Source organism: Rhea pennata, chromosome 4 (assembly GCF_028389875.1).
Source record: "Rhea pennata isolate bPtePen1 chromosome 4, bPtePen1.pri, whole genome shotgun sequence".
In the NCBI taxonomy this organism is placed as follows: Eukaryota; Metazoa; Chordata; class Aves; order Rheiformes; family Rheidae; genus Rhea; species Rhea pennata.
The window spans coordinates 24,683,527-24,708,096 of record NC_084666.1 but is presented as its reverse complement, the minus strand read 5'-3'; the positions used below and the strand labels follow the sequence as shown (position 1 = coordinate 24,708,096).

Below are 24,570 nucleotides of genomic sequence, written 5' to 3'. Positions count from 1 at the left end.
TTGTGAATGGGTTAAAAAAAGGCTAAGCTTTTAAATAAACAGCATACTGCAAATTGTCTGCTGTGCTCTGACAAACATCAGAACTTTAAGAGCTAATCAGTCTCACTTCAGTCATATCATTCTTAAGAATTCTCAGAAAATGTAGTATTAGTACAGTGGTATTTGTGGAAGAGGCTGAACACAAAACTGAGGTTTATAAGCTGGCATTCAGCTACCAGAAGAATACTGATATTCCTTTCTATGTAGTTCTTTATTGCAATATAAATGTGACTGTTCATTTCAAAATCATCTTACTAGCATATTTCCTAATGTGAAAAAGGTGAAGGCTTACCTCTAATATTACAGAGTTGACGATGGGGTTAAGAACCTCTGCCTTCATACTGCTCTGTAAATCAGAAAACAGGGTTGCCAGGGCAAGAAATATATTTAACAGGAATATATTAATTTAGCAGTGGTTTTATGGATTCTAGAAAGGTCTTGTTTCAGCCTTCTTATACAGGCTATTTATTGTGGTATTGTGGTATAAGTGTCTCTACATTTCATACACACTTCAGTAGTATTTCTATTACCGGGTACAAAAACCTAAGATAGGCACATGGTTTTACCTTTTGATTAATTCAAGAGCCGCAGAGCTTCAAATTGCCTGATTTCCTATGGATATGAGATTTATGTTGTCTATCCATCTGTATGTTAGTCCTCTTTTCTCTCCTAATAATTTTTTAGTCCACTGCTTGATTTCAAGGTAACAAGACGGAGAAATAGAGGTCAGAAAGAATACTTAAGTTCTTACAAGTTTCATGTAAACCAGTGATTAGGTATAAGTGAAATGCCCAACTTCATTCCCCTACTGAAGGAAAAACACAGATGAAACTCAGATCCTCAGACTGGCAGTAACGTGTGTTGAGCTAGACAATGCACACTGGCCAATGAGCACGTGTGTGACTGGCTCAGCACACACAGCATTTTTCTCAACTGCTAGATAGGAATAGAGATGAGTATAATATGTAGTGAAGTTACTATGCGCTGCAGAAACCAAATCTCTATGAAAACAAACTTCATCAGTTCTTCTGCTTTTTAAAATGGCAAAAATCTTTTGCTTTTTTTCTTCTCACTGTTCTTTGCATTGTGCTTTTTGACAATGATAGCAATGTCCAGGAAGATTTGCTTTCTTCTAATATCAAACAGTGAACTTTATTACACTAAAGGAAATACAGTACCAATTAATTTCACCAAAACAACCTTATTACTTTTATATTATAGATTTAAAGAAACATGAAACATCTTAATTTTAGATTAATTTAATCAGTATCTAAAAATTTGATACTAATGTGTGACATGATAAAATGAACATAATCTCTAATGGTACAGGAGAGAAAGAAGGCAAAGGTGTTTGGAGAAAGGTGGAGGAGCAAAGAGAAGATGGTTTGAAAAAAGAGCACTTTTACTGTCAGTTACTAGAAAATCCATTACGTAGTGTACTGTTTAGTTGATTGTCAATAAACTGAAACATAGGGAAAACAGTATCAAGTACTATAGATTGTGCAAATCAATGATAAGTTGAAGTTTGAAAGAGAATTTGCATAGCAAGCAAAGCTGTTATTTCTTACTTCTGGATTACTGCTTTCTCTCAGAAACAGGGCCAACATTGTAAAACATAGGCACAGCCAGCACCACACCTGAACATCTGAATTGTACAGATGTAGATATAGTGATGGCACTGTCTTTGAAAAAAAAGTATTTTCTATTCTGACTCATTTCTCAGCTTCTCATGGTTCAATGCACACTGCAGGATGCTGGAATGCGTTTGTGAATCCAAGTGCCGATGGCAGCTTAAGAGAGAAGTGGAACCATTGGGACATGCGGGAAGATGCAGAGTTAGTAAAGTTCTGTGTGATGGCTGCTCCCTGCTTTTCTGACTGATCATGGTGAGCAGAAGGCTCACATCATCCTCCAAAAACTTGCAGGGATGGTACAGCACTTAAAGCTCACCAGACAAGCTAGCTAAAAATGTCTTCCGTATAGAATATGTTGGCAGTGGGAAGTGTCTTAGTACTCAATTTCTCATGGGTCTTCACAAACATCCACAAAAACAATCTGGTCTTAAAAATCTAGTGTAACGCTCATGAGAGCTTTAGTTTCCAATTTTCTGAGTCGAGGAAGCTTCGTATTTCATAGGCAATGTATTTTTATGTGTCTGTACTCTATTTATTGCAAGTGTCAAAGAAAGATATGCTAAAATACACTCCCAAAATGCAAAATAAGCAGATTCTTCCAGAGTAATGGGAAGGAATGTAAATTATTCAGAATAAAGGCAATCCAGTAAATCATGTTCTCTTACAAATAACTCTGACAAGACTTGTTCAGAGATGTGCTGGAAGAGCTCATGGGAGAATAGGGGAAACTTCCTCTAATGTGTTTTCACCTTCTCCTGGGGGTAATTAGGAGAGACAGAACTGGATCTTCTCTGACATTTACAGAACAACCTCAGCAATGATACAGTTTTTGTCTCTGAATCTTGCTAGAATACTCAGATGCCAGTTGTTTTTGAAACATTTTGAAAAGCTGGTACCACTTCTGCACTACAGGGCCCTGCAAAGGCCTTCACTGCTCCTCTACACGGGTCTCCCCATCTGTCATCATATCAATATCCTATCAGTGTGAAGGGGAAGGAGAAAGAAATTATGTTTTTAGCAAGGAAGGTCACAGATAAATGATCCCAAATGGAGTATCTTGAGATACAAGATAGTGATTTTTTAAGATAAAAGACCAAACATAGATTTTTTCATCTCTTAAATCTTTCACAAATGCAATGACCTTAGTCCAGGGCAGATAGCAAAGGCTAAGAGGACAGCTGGTGAAACCACTGAAAGGTATTCGAAGTATTATTGATGACTTTTACACACATGCATTCTAAAGCGATAGGCTGAGCAGAAGAAGATGTCCCCAGGTAATGGAACTTTTGCCATTCTTGGCAATGTGGGCCCCCTTCAGTGGGAGCAAGTAAGGACTACTGAATAGAAATAAGAAAAAATGTGAAAATAGTCTCTAGAAAGAGAGATTTCAGAAGGCAGGGGACACACTGCAGAGTCTCTCCAAGCTCACAAACTTCCTCTACTGCAGGGAATCTGCTACAGAAATGCTCCGCGTTCTTGAACTGAGGAAAGAAGTACCCCCTTTGCTGCTACCTCATATAAAGGCATAGCATTTCAGTAATAATACCTGTTTTAAGAAGTGAACTATATTTATAAAACCCCAAATGCAAGAGAAAACAGTTATCTTACCCCAGCTGCCGTTAAAGAATCAGAAAACTTCTTTGCTAAAGATGAAACTTCATTGCACATTGCACTTGTTAAGCTGGTTTTGAAAAAGAGAGACAAATATAAAGATACATACTTGCCCTGTCCAGGGTAAAAAGTCTATGACTGTTCCAGGCACCAAACTTCATCTTGAAGGTCAAGAATGTTCTTAAGGCAATTTTGCTTCTATTCATTTTTTAAGTGTCTTGAGGTAGATTTTGCTCATAATATTTATATTCTTCCACTGAAAATTTCAGTGCTGACTACAGCAATAAAATGATGCCATGTTAGCTCGGACATCAGTCTCTTTTGATATAGCAACTTTTTAATTTTTTACTTTCTAAACTTTTAGTTTAACTGCTGATGACTAAAGCAAAACAACTCCTAGAAATACTGCTACAAATAACTCCGACTTTAATGAGAATAATAAGTTTCCTCTGCAAGCATAGAAAACATCTCCTCTATACTAAAAGAGGACATACTGTGGTTAAAGTACAAGAGACCAAGGAGATATAGTTCTATTTCTAGATCTTCTACTGTTTGCTAGACCATCACAAGTTCATCATATAGCACTTGATCCTGCAAGGTGCAGCATCTCTAATTTTGCAAGGCACTTGGACAACTGCTTTATTTTAGACTGAAGTGTTCCTATGGACTTTGCCAGGGTTCCAACACTCCTAAAGATAAACACTTAAGTACTTTACTTACTCAGGATTCAAGTGCTTAAAACATCATAGAGTGTTTCAGCATACTTAGGAGGTAATCAAAACCCACTAAAATCAGTAGAAGCTCCTACTACAGAGAGCTTTTGATCTGAATTCTGAGTCCCATTATGAAGACTGGCTTCCTAAAGTTATGTATGTTTTGTTGTACAGTAGTATGAAGTTGCTGACAAATTTAGTCTTACTATTTAGAACCACTGACTGACTTTCGTATATTTGTGGCAGATAAGCACTAGATAAACGAGACTCTACTGGCAAGTAGTAAGGCTGCCTTATGCACCATAAAAGCAAATTCTGTTCTTGCTAGCACAGTACCTTTTGCAGAGATAAAGGAAACGCATCCCACATGAACACATACATATATTAACTTCCTCGAGCAGCAACAAATTACAGCTTGTGGATAGGTCATGTTTTCTGAACATACAGATGTTAGCCATGTCGAAAAATAACAAGCAGACTCTGTGATTTAATTACCTGAGAAAATACAGCAACAAGAACCCTAAAGCCAATGCTGTTTGTTGGACTTACCTTGCCTTTAAGTCCCATTAAGCTCAGCAGAACTGCATGAGTTTTAAGTAAACATTCTTATAAGAAGAAATCAACAGTACTCACTTCGTCAGTACTTTTGCTTGATCTTCAGCTGTTTTTTCAACTTCTTGCCCATGTAGGATTAATTCTGCTACTTTATGGAGCTGCTCAATACACCGAGCAGTAACCTCTGCCAGACTTTCAATGGACAGCATGTAGATTTCCTTATATGAAATTAAAAACAGGCAATAGTATCACCAATAATATCATCATCAATATATATACACATATATATAAATAAAATAATTTGAAACCTAAACCCTCCCACCCCACAAAATTGGAAATACCAGCACATACAGAGTGGAATAATATGTCATAATTCATCCTCATAAAAAATACTGAAAAATGAAATATCCATCAATTATAAAATAAAGACCTAACACTCATTCTGGAAAATCAGTGAGAAGAAATTCACCATTTATTTCAATCGGAGCTAGGATAGGCTCTTAGATTTTCTAAGACATCACTTTTGAGCCAGCCCCAATAAATACAAAAATTTCTTTATTCTTGAATAGAATGCATAATTATTTTAATTTGGAGCTGAAAGTATGGAGTCAATCCTCAGTAGCAGGAATAGATAACATTCTCAACAAAAAAGTATTTTTTAATAGTAACACTAAAAAATTCTACCTAGAACTCTGGCATCACAACTTTTACAAGCTTATGCCAGCTTAAAATCTGTATTCACATAAAAATCTGTGATATATACATACATACAGTGTGACTCAATTTACTTATTTGGATTTTTCTGCAAAGAAATATGGGAGATAATTTATTAGAATTCACTCAAAAATCTTGACAAAAATCCCAATCGTATTTAATGGTGTTATAATTTAGTGGAAGAAATTCAATCACAATTAATCACATCAACAGAAGGGAGTTGTTTAAATGGACACAGTACACCTGGTTTTAACTAATATCATTCATAAAGAGACTCAACAATGCTGAATAATACTTCTATTTTGTCCATCTGTGACAAGTTATTTGAGAGTTCAAAGAAAGTTTCAGATTTTTTTCCATCTATTGTCACTGGGAGAAAGAGATTCCAAAGAATGTTGAGATATGACTTTCAGTGAGCTACAGATATTATGTCACAGAAACCCTCAGCTCCTTGTACTTGTTTACTTGTACTTGTTTACATGCATGTGAAGACTTACAGTAAAAAAAATGTAAGTTCTCTATTTGAATTTATTTTAACAGTTCCAGCAGTTTAAAAATAGTAAAAAACAATATATAAAACCAACACACAAAGAAGCAATCTTATCTATCTTATCTAAGTAAGACAATTTGCTGAATCAAACTTATCCTCCAAAAGCTATTTTACCTCCACAGTTTTGTTTTTAACTACTTCTGTTTTATCACTGCCAATTTTGTCTTCTCCTTTTTCAGTCTTTTCTTCAACAGGTTCTTCAGGTTTTTCTTTTAGCTTCTCTTCCATGTCTACTGTGGTGGAAAAATTGGCTTCTTCCAGCCACTCATGAGCTTTTTTTCTAGCCTGCCAAACAAAGAACCCGACCCCAAATTACTTTTCAAATAGGGAATATCAAATTATATTCCTGAGCAACCTATTAACTATATTTACATATTTTCATTTTTCATTCAGAAGTTTCATTCATGTTAGTCCTCTGGATAATATTTAGTCAAGTGTATACTTAAGAAGTTGTATGGAGAAGTACATCCGACTGCATAAAGACGGATCAGCCAAAGATAATTCAGTATTCAATATTTTCACAAGTATAATGTTCCTAGCCAGCATGCAGAGTTAACATTAATACCAAGTCACTGATACTTCAGCTTTATCTGAAGTTTTTAAAGGAATTTACATGGAAATATTTCCCAAATTAAAAAAAAAAGATGGTGGTATAAAGAAAGGAAAAAAAAATTGGAGAGGATAAATGTCCTAAATTCTTAAAGAAAAAGACAATCACTGCATCTTCATCTACCTTCCCAGGCAGGAAAGCAGATCAAAGTGGAAAATTCTTAAAGTTGGCTTCAGAGATATGTACACCTACTGCTATGATTAGCAGGAAATTTATCATTTTTCTTTTTTAGTGTGAAGTTGAATTAAAATATGTTGGGACCTAAACCTAAGCTAGCTATCTGTAGTCTATCTATGTGTTTAGAGAGTGCTAAACATTCATCTCAACCTAAGATCATCAGATGAATTGCCTCTGAATGTTGCCTGACTAGAAAATTAGTTTTTAGCCATATAACTTTTAAATAATTAAAGCTAAAAGTGATACATCCAGGATGTTAATTCTAGCTGAGAAAGCCTGGAGAAATCCCTCGGAAGAATAAACATGAGGAGCAAGAAAAATAATTCTGAATCTGAACCTTGTCACTGTTCCTAATATGGTAGACCAGATCTGCTGTGCTCATAACCTCTGTTTTGCTGTTTCAAAGCTTTCTAACATGGCCCATTGCACTAGCTAGACACTGCACCCCTAGTGACTATCTAATCTCACTTCTTCTATCAAAGATTCCCTGCTTTTGTCACATTAGTCCCACCCTCCTAATCCTTGCTTTATGAACTGCCTGAACCAACCTAGTTGGCTCCAGTAGCTCCTTGTCAGATTTCAGAACACAGCCCTCCCCTGTCTTCATCCAAGAAACAGAGGGCAGCTCACTAACAGGCACGAACCTTGTTGAGTTTGTCAGGAGTAGCAGCAACATGCAATTCAAACAACAGCTCGGTGAGCATGCTGACAAACTCCTCTCCCATATCTGCTGCAACAAGAAACAAAACATTTTTTTTGTTAGGGTATTATCACTATAATATTTTACACAATCAGATACATCCAGCTGAATTATATTCCCAAGTACTCTTGAACTTGAAAATAATTTTGATTACAAACCAATGACAGTGACCAAGAAAGAGGGGGAGATAATGTTCACAGAAAAAAAAGAGAAAAAGCAACTGAAATAACTATACAACAAGAAATTCCAGCTTGACATTATGACTGTTCTTTCCACCTCATTCTAGATTCCGCTGAGCTTCACTAAGGCAAAGAGGCAAGAAGTAGCATGCTCTCTAGTTACCTGACAAGAATACACAAGCTACAAAATAACCAAGGAGGAGATGCCAACCTCTTCTTTCAAGATAAGAAATAAAAACTGCAGCAGGCTGAGATACAAATATAGTTTCGGAGAAAACGTACTAGAAAACATGTTCTCTACTTGTTCTTTCTGCAAACCACAGTTAAGAGGTGTGCTTCCTTTCTATTTTAAGGTCGAGCTTTGTTTAAGTGAAGAAAGTGTTCTGTTCTGCTTCAAAGTAATACGCCTTAAAGAATCTGCACTTCCACCTACTTCAAAAATGATTTTCTTGTTTTGCTTTGTTCCTACTTGTGTTTACTAGGCGGGCCAGTTTTTCATTTTTTACCTGATTCTCACTACTGACCTTAAAAGTGGAGGTTCATTACTGTCTCTCCGTAGACCTTTGGGATTTTGGTAAAACTATTTACAGTCCACAGTACCTTGCAACATGTGGAAAGGTGGCAGAATCTGACACTCACGTTATAATCTCCTTGAGTCAATGATACCTCACCCTTACTTGTAAAGGGAGTGCATATTTTTTGTGCTATATAGTAAATTGATATTTAATATCAAGAACTCTTCTGCTGCACTGACCAGGAGACTGAGCTTTCCTCTTAGTAGGAACTGGTCAGCCAAAGAGATGCACAGAATTCATTTCACTGCTGCTCTCATCAATGAGCTTCTCCAAAAGGTTTTTCACGTTTCATTCATTAAGACAATGCCAAATTGTTTCATAAAGTGCAGAATGCTGAAAACTGAGAAGCTGATCATGAGCTCAGTGCAGCAGTACCAAAACTGGTGATAACTGGCATAATCAATTCAATACCCAGTTTGGTTACCTTCTCCTTTAATTCACATGATTGCACATTAGTTATTTTGTCTTAATGCCTTTTACAATGTAAGTGGAGCTACTTCTACAGGTATCCTCTTCATTTCATAAATAACTGACAGGAAAAGAAAGTGCTGGGAAAAATACATGAAAGAGTTCCAAAATCAAAGCTAGAAGAAACATCAGAGAGAAAGGTAAGCATTTGGTGTTCTCCTACTTGTGTCAGAGGGTATCCTTTCCTTTTCTTTCTTTCGTTAGGTATTGGTTTTGCACCTGATTGATCTGAGCAGGGACAAAGGAGAGACTTAAAGACTCCAGTTTCAAAGTTGCCAAGAACAAAGTCTAGCCCCTATCCTTTTCTAAAACAGTCCTCTAAAGATCACTGCACTAATTCCTTTTCATAGAGGGCTGAAAATGTTTACAATAGAAACTAAAAGCAGCACTACCATCTCTGAATGAGATCTTGAGGGTTTAGGATAAGAACGTACCCTGACAGTTTACATAAAACAAAACACCTTCATACACTTAAATGCAAAGTACTGGTTTTCCTCTCTACTATTATTTTGAAGATCTATACACCACTGACAAATGACACCATATAAATAACATGACCTAATCATAAAAAAAAAGGTAGCAAACTAGCCAATAAGTAGTAATTAACTTGTTTTTAAATATTGCTCAGTGGCTAGGTAAGATTTAACATCTTCAAACACTACTAGTTAATCACTGCCTTCTGTAGGGGCATGCCTTCATTATGAAAAGGAAGAGGGGAAGTAGAAGTTATAATCCTACTGAAGACATGGTAGCTGTAGTTTTAAACTATTTAGCAAGCAGAATTAAAACACAGATACCTCAACAGATTTTAACAGAACCTGTTACTTCTTACTAAAATGACAACCATCTTTTAAGTCCAGTAGGACTCAAATTTAGATTAGCTAGCTTGCATAAAAATACATTTGAAAGATTATATAAAATAACAGAAAGAAATATGCCTTTAAAAGAAAACATGGCTTCATAACTTTTTTTTGTAAGTGTATATTCTATTAATGTGCTTCACAGGACCTTAACTTGCATTAACTAGCTTGAGCTAACAACATAAACTAGAAAATTGTCTCTTTAGAGCAAGATATGAATTGCATTTAACCCTGATCAGCCAACTTGTTCTTCAATTAGACTTTTATCTAAGCTATTTGCCAAATTATGTTTAAAACTTTTAACTAACATTACACACAGACCATTTTCTTAGTGTAAATATAGTTTATGCCACAGAAATATGCCTAAGGCCCAACGAAGTCATTTCAGGTAAAGAGTTCTAGTTGAAAAAAAACAACCAACCTAAATCCTTTAGGATCAAATGTACTGCCAGGAGGTTACATATCAATGCACCTCAGAAAGCTAAACTTATTTGTAAAATAAGACCAAAAAGTGTAGTCAATAGAGTGTCACTGGAACCCATTTTCAATTACATATTAGTACACATTGCACAGTAAACATTAGCAAAACAAAGTCTGAATGAAAGATAAAAGAGTTTAATAAAATCGCGCTCTATCAGGACAAATAGATACGCAAATTGCATATAGCATTACATGTAAAGGTGCTGAATATTGTATTTATCTAAAAATGACAGAAAATTGCCATTTAAAAGCCTATCAATTAAATTCTTTAAGTTTTATAGGCTTTTATGTATTTGCTGCCTTAATAAAAACACTTAATATACCGTGCATTAACAAATTCAGGAGAAGGCCTGCTTTCCTTGTCTCTAGTGATCCTATGGGGATCCTAAGAAGCTTTCACTCACTCTGATATATCTCAGTGAAGTTAATATCTCTTTTGTGACTGGGAAGGTTCACACACTAGGACATTGTCTACAGGGTCAAAGCACTGTACAGTGTTAAAAGCAGTTTCTCTGCAGTGGTGCATGTACTGTGGGTTATGTGTGAGAGGCAGAAGAAAGAAGTAAAGGCCGTGTGTCCCAGGTTGGAAGCCTCACAACAGAACTGTCAGCTCAGTCCTAATAGAAAGCTATTTTGAAAAGTAATTAACCTTTCTAGTCTTTTTCTATCCTCCGGTGGAACCCAAATTAATCCAACAGAATTACTGATGTATGAAATTTATTGGTAGCTCAATTACTGATAGATTTTTGAGCCTGATCCCACTAAAGGATATGAGTCATTGCAACCTAAAGTAACGCCCATTCAACTGTAAGGTTGATAGAACTTTTGTGTGGTTATTATTTCCGCTGTCGCAGAGGGGAGGATACATTTCACTTCTGATTGATTTGCTTTTGCAGGGGAAAGCCTGCAGCACTCTTGATTTTGTCCTTTTCTTCAAGGTGCTCGCTGCCTTGGTCTCAGCATATTTAAAAGGCCAGATAGTGTTTCAAGATAAGGACAGCAAGCTGCAGCTCTGCCTCACTGCACATCATTCATGCAGGAAACAAGTTTTCTTGGGGGGCTGGTTTCAAAGCAAGGAATATTTCCACTTAAATTAGTGAGTGACACACATCAAGTATCTTTACTCCTAAATATACACTACACTTTCTTGACTTCTATTTCTTGCAAAACCACAGTAGGATGTGGGCTTGTAAAGAATAACAAGGGGGAAAAAAGAAACAGCACAAACCCAAAACTACCATACTAAGACTTTATACTGAACTCTTGCTGTCCCCAGGAAGAAACAACAAACCACCTGTGACAGATGTAAAGCATACTCACTAAACACCACTAGAAAGAACACCATCTGAGTGGAAAAGAATTTCCTGTTAGAACATGTGGATGTTTACAAGAAAAATTTTCTAACTTTTCTGAAGGTTAGAGAAATCAAACCTCACCATCTTGCAAGATGTAGGTTGTATGGACAAACATCCCTGAGAATAGAGCAAGATGATGTGAAGGAAATAGTTTTAAAGTCTCTGAGTAAAGTGTGTAATGGCATGAGCCAAGCCTCAGTCAAGTCAAGGGGATTCTTTCTACTAGCTAGAAGAAGTTGATACAGATCTCAAAGGCCTAGAAAAATGAATCATGGTAGCTTTAAGCTGATGACTTATCCTTTTGATCCCAGCCTGTCCAGGAGATGGCCAAAACCCTAAGTCTGTTAGAGAGACCTCTTTTGCCCTAAAAAAAAAGACCTTCCTATTTTATGGTAACTTTTGTGAGCTGATTTACTGACCATCAAGCTCCTCCTGATCTCTTCAATGATGTGCACTATGACCCAAGTAAGGCATGTTTTTGCTATTTCAACCTCTTTCTCACTCTCCATATGCCATAATTGACAAGCAATATCTAGAAGGCAGCTTTGCCACTATTTTTCAAAGTGCCTTTTCTTCAAAAAGTTCAGGTTTTTAAAGTCCTTTTACTATACTCTAACCTTTTAATGATCATAAAGGGGAGGATGCATTGTGAGGATCAAGTTGCTAAAACAGAAAAGCATTGCTAAACTTTTATTCATTTTAGTTACTTCTTTATGAAGAGTACTAGAATAATACATATTTAAATGTAATTTGGATTATATTTTTGATTACTATTTACAGATTTAACAAGTCCTCAAATCTCTACATTTCTAATTACCTTTTTGATCCTTCACCACTTCATCTTCTGTATCTTTTGGAACAAAAATCTCTTTGATATCAATTAACGCATTTTTCACAGTCTCCAACTGCTCTCCATCGAGTGTTGCTAAATATGACTGAATCTGTGAAAGCAAGCATAGTGAGCACTCTTAACCAAATAACCTTTCTTAAATTGCTAATTTTTAAACCAAAACAGACCAAGAGATAGAAACTTCCATTAGATGCTCAAATCTTATTTCTAACCTTCCAACTCATGTTATGATTTTTTTAGCACTCAACAAAATTTGATGAGTATTGCAAAAATTACACAAGTCTTGCAAGCTCTTCAAGTCTCTGTCTTCTCCCAGAACTCTTATTTTAGATTATAAATGTTGGGTCTAATTGTAAACCACAATAAGTATTTTGGGACTGCTTGAATGAGAACAGTAGGCAAGAAGAACACAGGCAGAATTAATGCTCAGCCTGAGCAATCATGGAGGAGTTGGGAGAATAAGGCTGTTTCTCCTCCCTTCAAAATCCCACCAAAATTATAGGTAGCCTACCAGTCTCCCTGCTCTGAGGAATATACTGACAAATCTCAGATATCTTTGGGTGTCTTAGATATCTAGTATGGGTTCCTTCATATCTAATGGGATGGTATCCAAGAGGAATGGAAATAGATTCTTTGAATCACTGCTTGCGTTCTCTGGTTGCCCATGGAACCCAAGAGAAGGGTCTTTTTACGTTTGATACAAAGTTTTACTTTTAGGTTTGTTCTCAGTTTACTTTTTTAATTTTCTTGAAAGAAGTGCAGACTGGTACAGTTAGAGACTGGAAAGACAAGATACTTTTTGTGACATTATATTCTCTTTGGTGCCCCCTTGGTGTATCCAGCTCACATGCTCGGAGTTAAATGGCAAATTGGATTTGAGAGTCCCAACTCAGACAGAGAACTACTGTGGGGTTTGAATCTTACATGCAGGTTTTGAATTTATATAGTTAGACATAACTGCAAAAAAGAAAGAAACTACATGGACAGTAAGTACATACTTAATAACAAAACAAGTCTCTATTTGTGACAGATAATAAAATGCTAAGAAAAATAATGTGGTTATTTTGAATAACCAAGAGGATTATATAGTGATAATTACAAAAGAAAAAGGAAGAAGAATATAATTTAAGAAATGTGTTTAGAAAAATGTTTCAGTATAAAATGTTGCTTCTGAGAATTTACAAAGGTTCTACTGACCTACTGTGTAGCACAGCCAGTAAGCTGACAGCTGAAATTAAAATACAGATATATAATCATATATAGTAACCTTAGCACGTTCTTCAGAGAGATGTATAGCATTTGCATACTTTCAGTAATTATGTCTTAGGGCAGTCTTATGAAAATTTAAAAACTACTCCAATAAAGAAGAGTTAGAAATTGAGTAAGTAATCTGGAATCCGTTTTAGTTCATTAGCCTCCGGGGTAGTAGGTCTAGAATTCTTGAATGCAACTATTAGTGTCTTATACAAAAAGAAAAGACTTGAACCTTCCTGCAAATTCTGAAAAGACTTCTGCATTATGTCATGAGCCAAAAAAACCAGGATATATATGTGGTGTTTTAAAAAAAATAACTTTTAATGGTGATTTTCTTTGTTTCTTTCGAGCTAGTTTTTGAGTTAAATACTAGGGGTATCAAGATAGATTTCCTGAAGCCAAGGACTGCCATTGGGATCAACAGTTTCAGCTTTCTCTGATGCTGATGGAAAACCTTCTATTGGTTTCAAATGCAGTTGTGCAGGCAGATTAATGTTAAGAACATTTTTTTTTACCAAACATCATGATTTATGTTGTTGATATACTGTACCTGAGCTTCACTTTCATTTGACAGGATTTCTAGAGCTTCAAGATGGGACAAACCTTGGAACTCATCAAAAAGCAGTCCATAATGTGCTGTTCTCTCAACTGTTACTTGCTGGGCCAGTCTCTGCTTCTCTTTTTCTTTAGCTTCTCGCAACAGCTGCAAAAATATACATCATTCCTGTTGTTTTATTGGTGGTGCTGTAGCCATGACAGATTTTATTACTCTCTGCTTCTTCTTGTCAAGAAAGTAGTAATAAAACTTGGGACTATATCACATCTGCAGTGTTGAAATTTTAGTCTCTCTGAAATGCCTAATAATTTTTTGATAAACTTATCTAATAAAATATTTAAGTAGCATTCTAAGTGTCTCTCTCCCAGTGGTAATTGCTATCTTTTTAAAATAAAACAATAAACAGACAAACATTCTTGCTTATATTCTCAAAAACGATGTCAGCTATGCAAAACATCTCATAAATTTAGTTACCAATTACAGTGGAAGAAAAATAAGAGAATAATTTCATACACAGCCTTAGAGTCATGCAATCCACTCCACAGACCACGAAACTGGAAGAATATTATTTCCATGATCCTAAAATATTTTTAACAGATAATAAAACCAGTTTTACATGATAGCAGGACTGACAAAAGAGATTTGCCTAACAAGGGTAGGTCTTCTACCAAGATGGGTCAGAACTACAATCCATATACTTGGAGATACTTTGGAGTGATCTTATATAGCAGACTTCCCAGGAAGGAATGGCCTCTTGGACAAATTTGATGTTGGAAGACTGGTAAATACATCCTAAATTGCACTTTAAGGTGCATATAAACCTCTGAGAACAGGTAAGCTCTAACCACTTATACCACTCCATCTTTCAAAATTTCCATGATATTGCCTTGTTATTCATTTGATACAAAAGACTTATGATAACAGGTTTTTCTAAGTCTCCCACTTTCCTTTTAGAGCATTCAAAATGTTATGCATAAATCAGCTAAAAGGAAGGCACTGTGTTACAAAACCCCCAACAACTGATTTATGTCACTGCCTGCCACATATTTTATATACAGATTCAAGCACATCATTTAGGATGTGCTAGGCTACCTATACAGTCAGTGGAACAGCACAGACTGCTCTAAAGGCCAGTTCAAAGCCAAAACACAATTTATTGACTACTGGTGACTACAGTTACTACATACAATATAGCTATAGTAGCAAATTACAGAGCATTGGGCATAGTTAGGGCACTGGAACTTGATTATTCATACCGTTAAATTTTGTTGTTTCTGAAAGCTTTGTCCCATATAGACAGTATCTTGCATATTTTAAGCATTCTTTATTTTAAATAATCTGAAGATTCCACTTCTCTCTACTTTGCATGTGTTTACACCTTTTTAAATGTTAAAATTTAAAAGAATGCAGTCAGATTGTTGTCCCCATGAAGTTAGCAATAAAATCTCACTGACTTGCACAGAGCCAGCATTTCACTTACTGTATCAAATACGCCTGCATAAACAGCCTTTTGTTTGAAGAAATGAATCTTATAATCTGAATGGCTTTTTCTGCAGTAAAAATGTTCAGATGGATCAAAATTTTGAGTCTCTATTACATGCAGCAGTCCTTTTCATCGCTGCAAATCTAATGCTATTACAGTGTGAAGTGCCTTGGGATGCACTCCCCAGAATACATTCCCCAATCTTAGTACCTTAGTACAATGCCTTAGTACAATGCTTAACACTGCAGCATAAGGCATGTACAGTCCGAAACCACATCTCAGGGCAGACTTCAGCTGTGATACTGAGATTGTAGTGTGTTATGTCTGCATTTATTTCCACTATATCAGTGATGACTGTTTAAATAGAGTGCTGCTGCAACAGACTTACATAAGGTGTACAGTTTTATTAATATTCTTAGCAATAGTTACTTTGCTTTTGGCCTACTATATCAATCTGTTTCCACTTGCAATGGCCAGTACTAAAGATGGAACATCTCCTTAAAAAAAAAAAAAAAAAAAATCACTCCTTTCTACCATGGGGTAAACATGCAGCAGCTTTGAAAATTTCTTTCATTGTCTATCACTTTCCACAGCCTCCCTCCCACCTGTGTCTGGAGAGTTAAAGTAATGTTGTACTGGCAGCAATTATATTTCTGCTCTATTCTTACCATATCTCTGAACTTTGAAAGATGCGAGTCATGACTCAACTCCTATGTAAGGGTACCATTAGTTTAAATGAACATAAGATGCAACTTTTCAGAGCTTTGATTTCTAATGAAACATATGCCATATTCCCGTACTACTCGTTTCCAAGGCAATACAGAGTGCTGGAGGATATCTATCTACAGCTGTTACCAAAAAACACTAACAATTTGACTGTCTCTCCAGAGTATAATGATTTATCACCACAGGTACTACCTTACAAAAAATCAACTATTGTACATGGGATTATGCAAAAAGGATGATTTTGCAAAACATGATATTTTGTGGTTCTGTGAAGAAAAGGGAATTGGGGCAAATGTAAACATAGTATTTATTTCCAAATACCTAGCCATGATACACTGCAATAAATTTAATCTCTCCCTGAGCCATATAAAATTCTGGGAACTGAATTTGAACCTGCATTGACAGAATCATATTTAAATAAATCCAACCTGAGATAAGGAAACTGTTCTTGCCATCAGTGTTTTGGTTCTTTTAAATCCAGGATCACTTTCTGCTAGGACATTCATGGTTGTCTTCCCAATAAATTCCAAAGCATCTAAGCCTCCAGATAATACACTTTTCCCCTGTAAAAAATAATAAAATATGGTTATTTCTTTTCTACTTTATGTTAATATGAAACTGTGAAGAGTATTGTTTTTGCTGGCACTGTCTTTGAGCATTCAACTCCTTATAATTTCTCTGCTCTAACTAACAATAAAATTTGTATGTTTATAAAACCATGTGACTGTGTTCTGGATATATTTTCAAAAAGAAAATGAACTATACAAATATTTCTAATTAATAAAAAGACTTGTACTGGACCTGCACTTCTAAAATTTTGACACCTGCAATGACTCCAGAGCTGTTTACAGAAACGTAGTTGTTTGTTTTGTGTTTTCTTACTAGCATCACACACAATTTTTCAGCTATGGTGAAGAATAACTTTCTGGTTAATGATCTCCATTCCAATCTGGATTCTGAATCTGACAGACTCTCACATGCCAATGTAATCTGATCTATAATGGAAAATACTTACAAAAGTCTCAGATGGCAATGCAGTTCTTAGGACTGACGCATTACAGGAATCTTTTTAGTTAAAGGCAAGAGTTGCCACATAACCACTGAGACCCTAAGTTGTTCTTTGGTGACATTCAACATGAATAATAATATAGTATAGTATAGTAATAGTATAATGGCCTAATAGTCTCTGTAGGTCTGCATTTGAGCAAATTTCCTTTACTCGAAAATCATACCTATACAATGGTCAGGTAATCTTACTGATGCCCAGCTCTTGCAAGCCCTATGATCCTACAGATTCTATAGCAATACTCTGTTTGGGATTGTCTATAAAAGTATTCCCCTGCTCCCAAATGTTTGATATCAGAATGATGAGATGCTCAAAGTGAACTGAATAGGCACTGAAAAAGAACCACCATTTCATAAAATATGCTCAATGGGGACTTGGTCAGCCCCTTCTTTAGCTGATGCTTAAAATCTTCCAGAATTTTATGCTAAACACCATACAAACTCAGGGGAAAACATCTGCTTCGATAATAATGTGCAAACACTGCTGGTGAAGAAGATGACATGAAAATTGATTTGGAAATACAATGAAACAAATAGAGGATTTTGAAAAAGCTGAAACACGGAGGAAGAGAAAAAAATAAAATGCAACAGAAAATATATGTGGAAAATATACAGAAAATACAATACAAAGGAAGGGTGGAGAAAAGATTTTACCTCATTGAGTCTGCAATCAGACGACTTTTTGGGAGAGCCATTATGAAATGAGAGACTAGAAAAAGACGTAAAGATAATGACTAGGGAATAACAATACAGAAGTGGGGTAGTTTAGTAAAAAACTTTAAATAAACAAATAGATTATCTACTTATTTTATCTGTCTTCAAAAATAAAAAATCTTCCTATCATGCTTCATCTAGAAGGACTTAACAGCAAAAATCAGATGATGGTATCATGACTATAAAAAAGATTTCCCAAGAATCTGCAGAATTGCATACAGTTTAGAAGACGACTGTATTTTTCAGCTGAAACGGCCTTCAATGTTAATTTAAAATCAGTAACTCCTTACTTGCATTTGACTTTTTTTTAACTCGAGCCAGTTATTTTGGCATGGAAAAGACACTTTAAATAGACCTACAACTGAACTGTTCTTACAAAGACCTATGACCCAATAAAGCTGATATGAAGTTGCACCTAAAAACAAAGAAGAACTAGCGAAGAGAGGCCCACTGAAATGACTCACTGTGTTCTGCACAACATTACTGATTGCTGACAACATCCCACGAGATCCAGATGAAGGAGAAGAGGGAATATCCGCAGAAGTGCTTTGTTCTGGAGAATCTTCTGCTTCTGACAAGAAAGAGCAAACTGCTGTGTATTTTCATATCTACAAGTCACAAATTACAGTAGGCTGGATTTGGTGATCAAAAATTTAGAATTTTGTAAATTTTTTCAGTTTGGCAGTATCAAAGAGCTTTGCCCAATTTCAGTCAAATTGAACTTACGTAACACCGATGTTTCAGCTGCAGGAGGATCTGCTGCTTCTGAAGATGCTGAACTTGCATTATGAATTCTTAGGGTAGTTCCTGCTTTTTCCTTTACTGCTGTTATCCCATGACCTGCAGCAGAAACATATTTCAGATTACATGATTTGAAAACCTAGCATTAACAGTGCATAGCTATGCTCCACATATGATCAATTAAAAATAGCTGAAAATCAGAACTAGTATTAAATCTACCTCACTCGCTTAATTTATTTTCTGTGTTACTAGTTTGCTTGTACTACTACATTCAATATATTAATGTACAAGAAATTATAAAGTTGATATATAATACAAATGGCACTGAATCTGAAATACTGTAAATCTCGTTTCAGTAGTACAAACAAGTTTAGCTCCTTGCTTTTCAGGATTCTGAATATGTTCTATTCCCATTAGTTTAAACAGAAATTAATGGCCCTCCTAATTCCATATAGTTTGGCCTCATACACTTTTCAGAAGTTTAGAACAATTACCCTCATCCTGCCTTTTGGAAGACTATAGGTGACTGCAGGATTGAAGGAAAAAATCTATTCTTTAGTCTGCTCCATGGATGTTATGGCTGTTGGTATGTTCTTTAGGAATGCTGATCCAGATCATCAATGATATTTCAAGACTTAAGTTCCTCAGGTGATTATGAGCCAAAGTCAAATTCTAAAGTGCAAATCCTCAAAGCTGCTGCTTGAAAATACTTCCTGAAGTCTGTAAATGTCTGATGGCACAAAAAGACTTCCTGTTCCAGTGGCAGCCGATCTAAATTATATCTCCCACAGGGATTTTACCACCTTTATTTGATGCATATATAGCGGCTTCCTGACTATGTTCTGTTAAAATGGTCTAGTCTCATGTAAAGAATTTAGATATGTCATTAGTGTTTTTATGTGAATCGCTTTGACAGAACATGATTGCTTTGTTGCTTTTCTACATAGATTCTACACCAGCAGATCACAAGGACTGATAATATCTAGCTACAGGAAAGGATGAGATTGGCTTAGTTGACAAATGCAGGCTGTAAATTCTTAATCTGGATCAGCTGTAGCTGAAAAACACTGCCCTCAAAGAAATTATCTGCCTAAATTTCTGATTCTAGATATATCCGTATGTTCACAATATACTTATCTGATCACAAAAGATCCAGCCAGCACATTTAAAAGTTATCTACCCTCAGCTGGAAGTTGCTTCACATAGCTGAGATGCAGTAAGTAACCAACTGACCAGGTGAGTCCTCCTATTTCATTCACAAAATGAAAAGGCTTGAGTGACCTTATTTTATTTTTTCTTGCGTGTACACAGTTATTGCATCTCATGCAAGGCTGATCGCTTCTAGCAGTAGGACAAGGCTGAGTAATTTATCTATCTCTCTTAACTATCCATAAGGAACATTAATGACAATTTTGTACTTCTCCACTTCTCTATCTTAAGCTGAAATGTAAAGAAATATATTATTTAAAGCCATTAATACAGATGCTCAGGAAGATACCTAGTCATTTAGGGCATAAAGATTCATTAAATATTATCCATACTTTCCCACAATTATGTTAATTTTCTATTAAAAAAGTTAAAAACATCTTTTCTTAATTATTTTCATTACAGTAAAATATCTTATTGTTTGCTGGTATTCTGTATCTGGATATATGAATATAAAAATATATATACAGTCATCGTGTATGCCTCTTGAATATCTAATTAAGGAAAGGTGCAGAAAAACTATTTGGAATGGAATAGGACAACGGGAAGTTTAGATTTATGATCCTGTGACTGTCAGATGGGTTGCACATCAGAAGCTCTATGAATTCAATAATAAATACACTTTAGAAACCATATGTGAAGCAGCACTATTGAAAGATCACATACAGGAAAGGCAGGGTATCTGGAGGAAACCACAAAATAAAGAACAGATGTCCTTAAGGAATAGACCAGCAAAAATAAGTGATTTTCTCCATGGTAGTATATACTGCATAGGATCTTGATATTTTACACTGAAACAAGGACACTAGGCAGGTAAATGTTTTCACCCGTCTAAAGAAAATACAACCTTTGTTCATTCTATCTCACATCTTACAAAATGAAACATATTTCCAAACGTACAGGATGTTCTAGGTTATCAGTCACAGAAATATAAGTCATCCATGGGTAACTTCCTGTCTATTGCAAAATCTGTTCCAGAGCAGCTACTGAGGAGTGGAGTATTACTTTGTCTAGCCCTGGCCTCCTGCACAATGAACCTCCTGTTCAATGAAAATATTTGCATGAATACATTCTGGAATAATTTTTACTGAACAAATTCCTGGGACTCATTTAAGTAACTATTATTTGATCTTTTAAACTAACATAATAGATACCGTGTCACATTCCTTTCCATTTCTCCTGCTCACAACTTTTTAAATTACAAAAAACTCCATTCTTTACTTTGACATAAAATTTTCTTAAGAACTCTGACTTCATAACAAATATTACTGTCTTGTAGTTACATAAAAATGTAACTAAGAATATTAAGCAAAAATTCCCTTTTAATAACTCTTAAAAAGTGATGGACTTCCAGACTAATTTTGCAATTTTTTTCCCTGTATATAAAGAGGGTATTTTTTCACATTCTGTAATATGATTCTCCGTTTTGCAGATAAGCTTAAATAAGTAAATTCGTATTCACGAATTGCTGTATTATATTTACATAATTATGAGAAGCAACATGTTTATGGCTGTGGTTACATGCACTAGAATGATAAGAAAACATTTCAGGGTAGCTAGGGGCAATTTTGCTGAACTAAGCTACATGGCAAGTATCTCTGACTACAACACAACAAGATGAGATCAGAGTACCACAACTGAAACAGGTCAGCACTCTTAGAGATATATAAACGCATGAACTCTGTAGAATTACACACTGCTTTGGAAATAAAAATCATTATTTGTTATTTCTCTGCTTTTTACAATAAAACATTTGATGGGAGATAAGTCTGCATTTCAAGAGATAACGGTATGCTGATTTTGTTACACTGGGAGTGGTGACATAATTGAATTGATATTGTAAACTTGGGAGTATCTCTAATACCTCCATCTACTACTCCACTATAACAGCAGAGATAGAACAGCAACAAGACAAGTTTTTTTAAGTGCTCACTTTTTGGAGATAACACTTTTTTTTCTTGGTTGGTCTCCATTCACTTTAGAGCTTTAGTAAAACTGTCTTCCTTTAACTTAAAAAAAAAACAATACAGGCTCAATTCTGATAGTAATTATGCCATTCAGCCTGATTCAGGAACAATTCCAATTAAGTTGGCAAACGAGACCTCATTATTGCAACTGATATAAGGTTTTAATAATAAAGCAATAGGCACAAGATTGTTACAATACATTTTCGGTTCTCAACCTCTTCTAAATTACAAGAAAGTAAATGGGATTGCAATCCCCAAAAGCACATCCACAATTCCTCCTAGGCCTACTAGGTCTGTTACCTACATTCAGTATACTCTTAAAAAAGAACAACTGCGGAAAATAAGGGGGTATTTCTACAGCAGCTGTAATTTGTTATTTACAAAATAGCTGAGTAATCACCATGTGGCATAAATAGTTTTTCCTTAATCAGTTGTAATATATGTAGTGAAAGATATATCTTCTGAAGGGATTAACTGTCCTTTTTATGACCACATAAGGTATGAGCATAACATCCAGCCGTTGTTTTTTGTCATTCTTTATTTCCCAACAGGGAAATAGTATCCATAGGGCATGAAACAGATTTTCACATCATTTCAGTGCTTTAATTTCACATTATCTTAAGCATTTCCATTCCACATAGCCTTAAATTTAAGCTATATAACGTTGATTATTGCATATATCCATGTGTAATAATATTCATGTTCATGAACAAAGAGACATCAAAAGTGGCATTTCATTCTGTCATACTGAGTGTCAGGAAAAGAAGGAGCATATAGCAGAGATTTATGGTGTCTGGTATTTCTGTACATCCTTCTACCAGAGGAAGAATGAAAAAAATAGAAGAAAAATGTACATTAGCTAAATACTACTTATGAACAATATATGAAAGTTGCATTAAGTGGCTTTACAGTATGAATTTTAAAGACCAATTAAACAGGTGGGTTCTATTTCTTCTTACTTTTATAGTATAAAGGGTATTTACAGATAATAGTCTTACAAATGGCACCTGAATTAAAAAGAAGAAAACAACCAAACATACAAGGAGTCCAGCCGATGAACACCATGTTAAGGAATAGACTTCGCTTGGGAATACAGCCTGTTGAGCACCATAACTTAGGCAAAAATATGAACAATATAATTCATCCATATGAAAGACTACAGCATTTGAAAGGCAAAGCTTGTGGGAACAGGTAGTAACTTTCACTAAGCTAGCTGATAACTTAGCTGGAAAAAATAAACAGGCAAGCTCTCAAGCATACGATCTGTTTTTTAAAAAACAAGTTTCGAGCCTCAAGTATGAACTGAGAATACATTTTGCCTGACTTAAGTCTTGGGGTAAAAGGTTTGATGCCAGAGCTGAAGTGATCTAATGGCTTCTTGGTGCTGGTAAGGGAGGTCTTGCATCTCCTATATTGCCTATTTGTCCCTTCTGCTGGCACTAACTTCCTACACTTATCTCATCCCACACAGAGTTAACTCAAGGAACTAAATAGGCAGAAAATGGATCTTTCCTTCCTTCAGGGTTACTCTTCTTCATGAAGTGGTTTGCCAGAAGTTTGAGAGAACATGAGTGCTGACACAGAGAAAAGGAAACACACAGGGAGAGGTGCAGGATTATTCATTTCAGAGGCTGCTAGCCATTAAATTGGCTTAGCTGTAAAGGCAGCCCTGTGTCAGAGCAGAATTTTATCAACTTTACTACTGAAAGAATGGATTGTGTTATTTCTGATTTATTAAAAAATACAACTTAAATGTAAGAGGGTAAAATGACAGCAACAACTGCAACAACAGGGCTGTGTCTTAAAAGCACAGTAAGCTTAATTCTCCCATCTTATCATCCCAGTAACTATTTCAGTGGAGCTACTCCACTGTGGTTGCACAGGGTAGAAAACCAAACTTTTTGCACCCTTTAAAAACAAAACAATACTCTTCACCTCATCAGTGACAAAAAATCAGTGATTTTCTTAGTGTGACATCTAGCGTCAGACATTGAGCATGGTTTGAGGCACTGACTAATCCAAAGATATTATGGAACCTGTTGTGCAGAAGGATATCACACCCGCCTTTCACAGACAAAAATGTCACGGAAAAGGACCTCAATGATCGAAAAAAGGCCAAGGTCAGTTCATGTTTCCTTTAGAAGACAAAACCATCCTCAAAACAATCACTGGCTTTACACTAGCTGTGTAAAGTTAGTTAAGGAGAGATAAGATATATTTTATATGGAAACCACTTTATTATTGGAAATGAAATAATCAACAATGCTAGGCATATTATAGCCATGCAAAAATGCTAATCTGTTTGGGAGCTCTAAATGAGGGTTTGAAGGATAATGAAACTGAGATGCCTGAATAACCATTTCAGTCCAGTCTTAAAGAAATATATTTGGTAAAAGATGTATGTATGTGGTTACCTCTTCAAAATGTTTAGTCAATCACAAATGGTTTCTGATATTTCTACATTGTACAGTTGGTTTAAAAAAAATCAAAAAACAAAACAAAAAAGCTTGACAAGACAAACAGCTATGTTCTACAAATATAATGATAAAGAAAAAGAAAAATCACATAATGATGGTGCTGCTGGTAAGTCTAATTCCAGAAAAGCAGATTTATTTGTAACACTTGCTACACTGAATAAATAAGCAACATTCAAATGTCCTTGATCATGGCATGCCCATTTTCTGATGAAAGTAGATGAAGTGTTGGTTGAATTGTTCAGATACTAAACCTGGTAACTTTAAGGGGAAAAATAAATATTACTAAAAAGAAGAAAACTTGCAAAGATTCC

General features: G+C 35.5%; 1 protein-coding gene across 3 annotated transcripts in view; it reads right to left on the bottom strand.

The window, feature by feature from the left end:
• FAM114A1 (family with sequence similarity 114 member A1) overlaps positions 1-24,570 on the bottom strand; it is a 36,282-nt gene that overhangs the window by 4,373 nt on the left and 7,339 nt on the right. For 2 of the 3 annotated variants that reach the window (XM_062575440.1, XM_062575441.1), the window contains exons 4-13: positions 18,595-18,708; positions 18,333-18,439; positions 16,518-16,652; positions 13,875-14,027; positions 12,038-12,161; positions 7,248-7,333; positions 5,931-6,101; positions 4,631-4,770; positions 3,282-3,354; positions 332-385 (exon numbers count right to left, since the gene is read on the bottom strand). In XM_062575440.1, coding sequence (XP_062431424.1) covers positions 332-385; positions 3,282-3,354; positions 4,631-4,770; positions 5,931-6,101; positions 7,248-7,333; positions 12,038-12,161; positions 13,875-14,027; positions 16,518-16,652; positions 18,333-18,439; positions 18,595-18,708 — 1,157 coding nt within the window. The remainder of the gene's footprint in view (positions 1-331; positions 386-3,281; positions 3,355-4,630; positions 4,771-5,930; positions 6,102-7,247; positions 7,334-12,037; positions 12,162-13,874; positions 14,028-16,517; positions 16,653-18,332; positions 18,440-18,594; positions 18,709-24,570) is intronic. The other variant, XM_062575442.1, reaches the window with a different exon arrangement.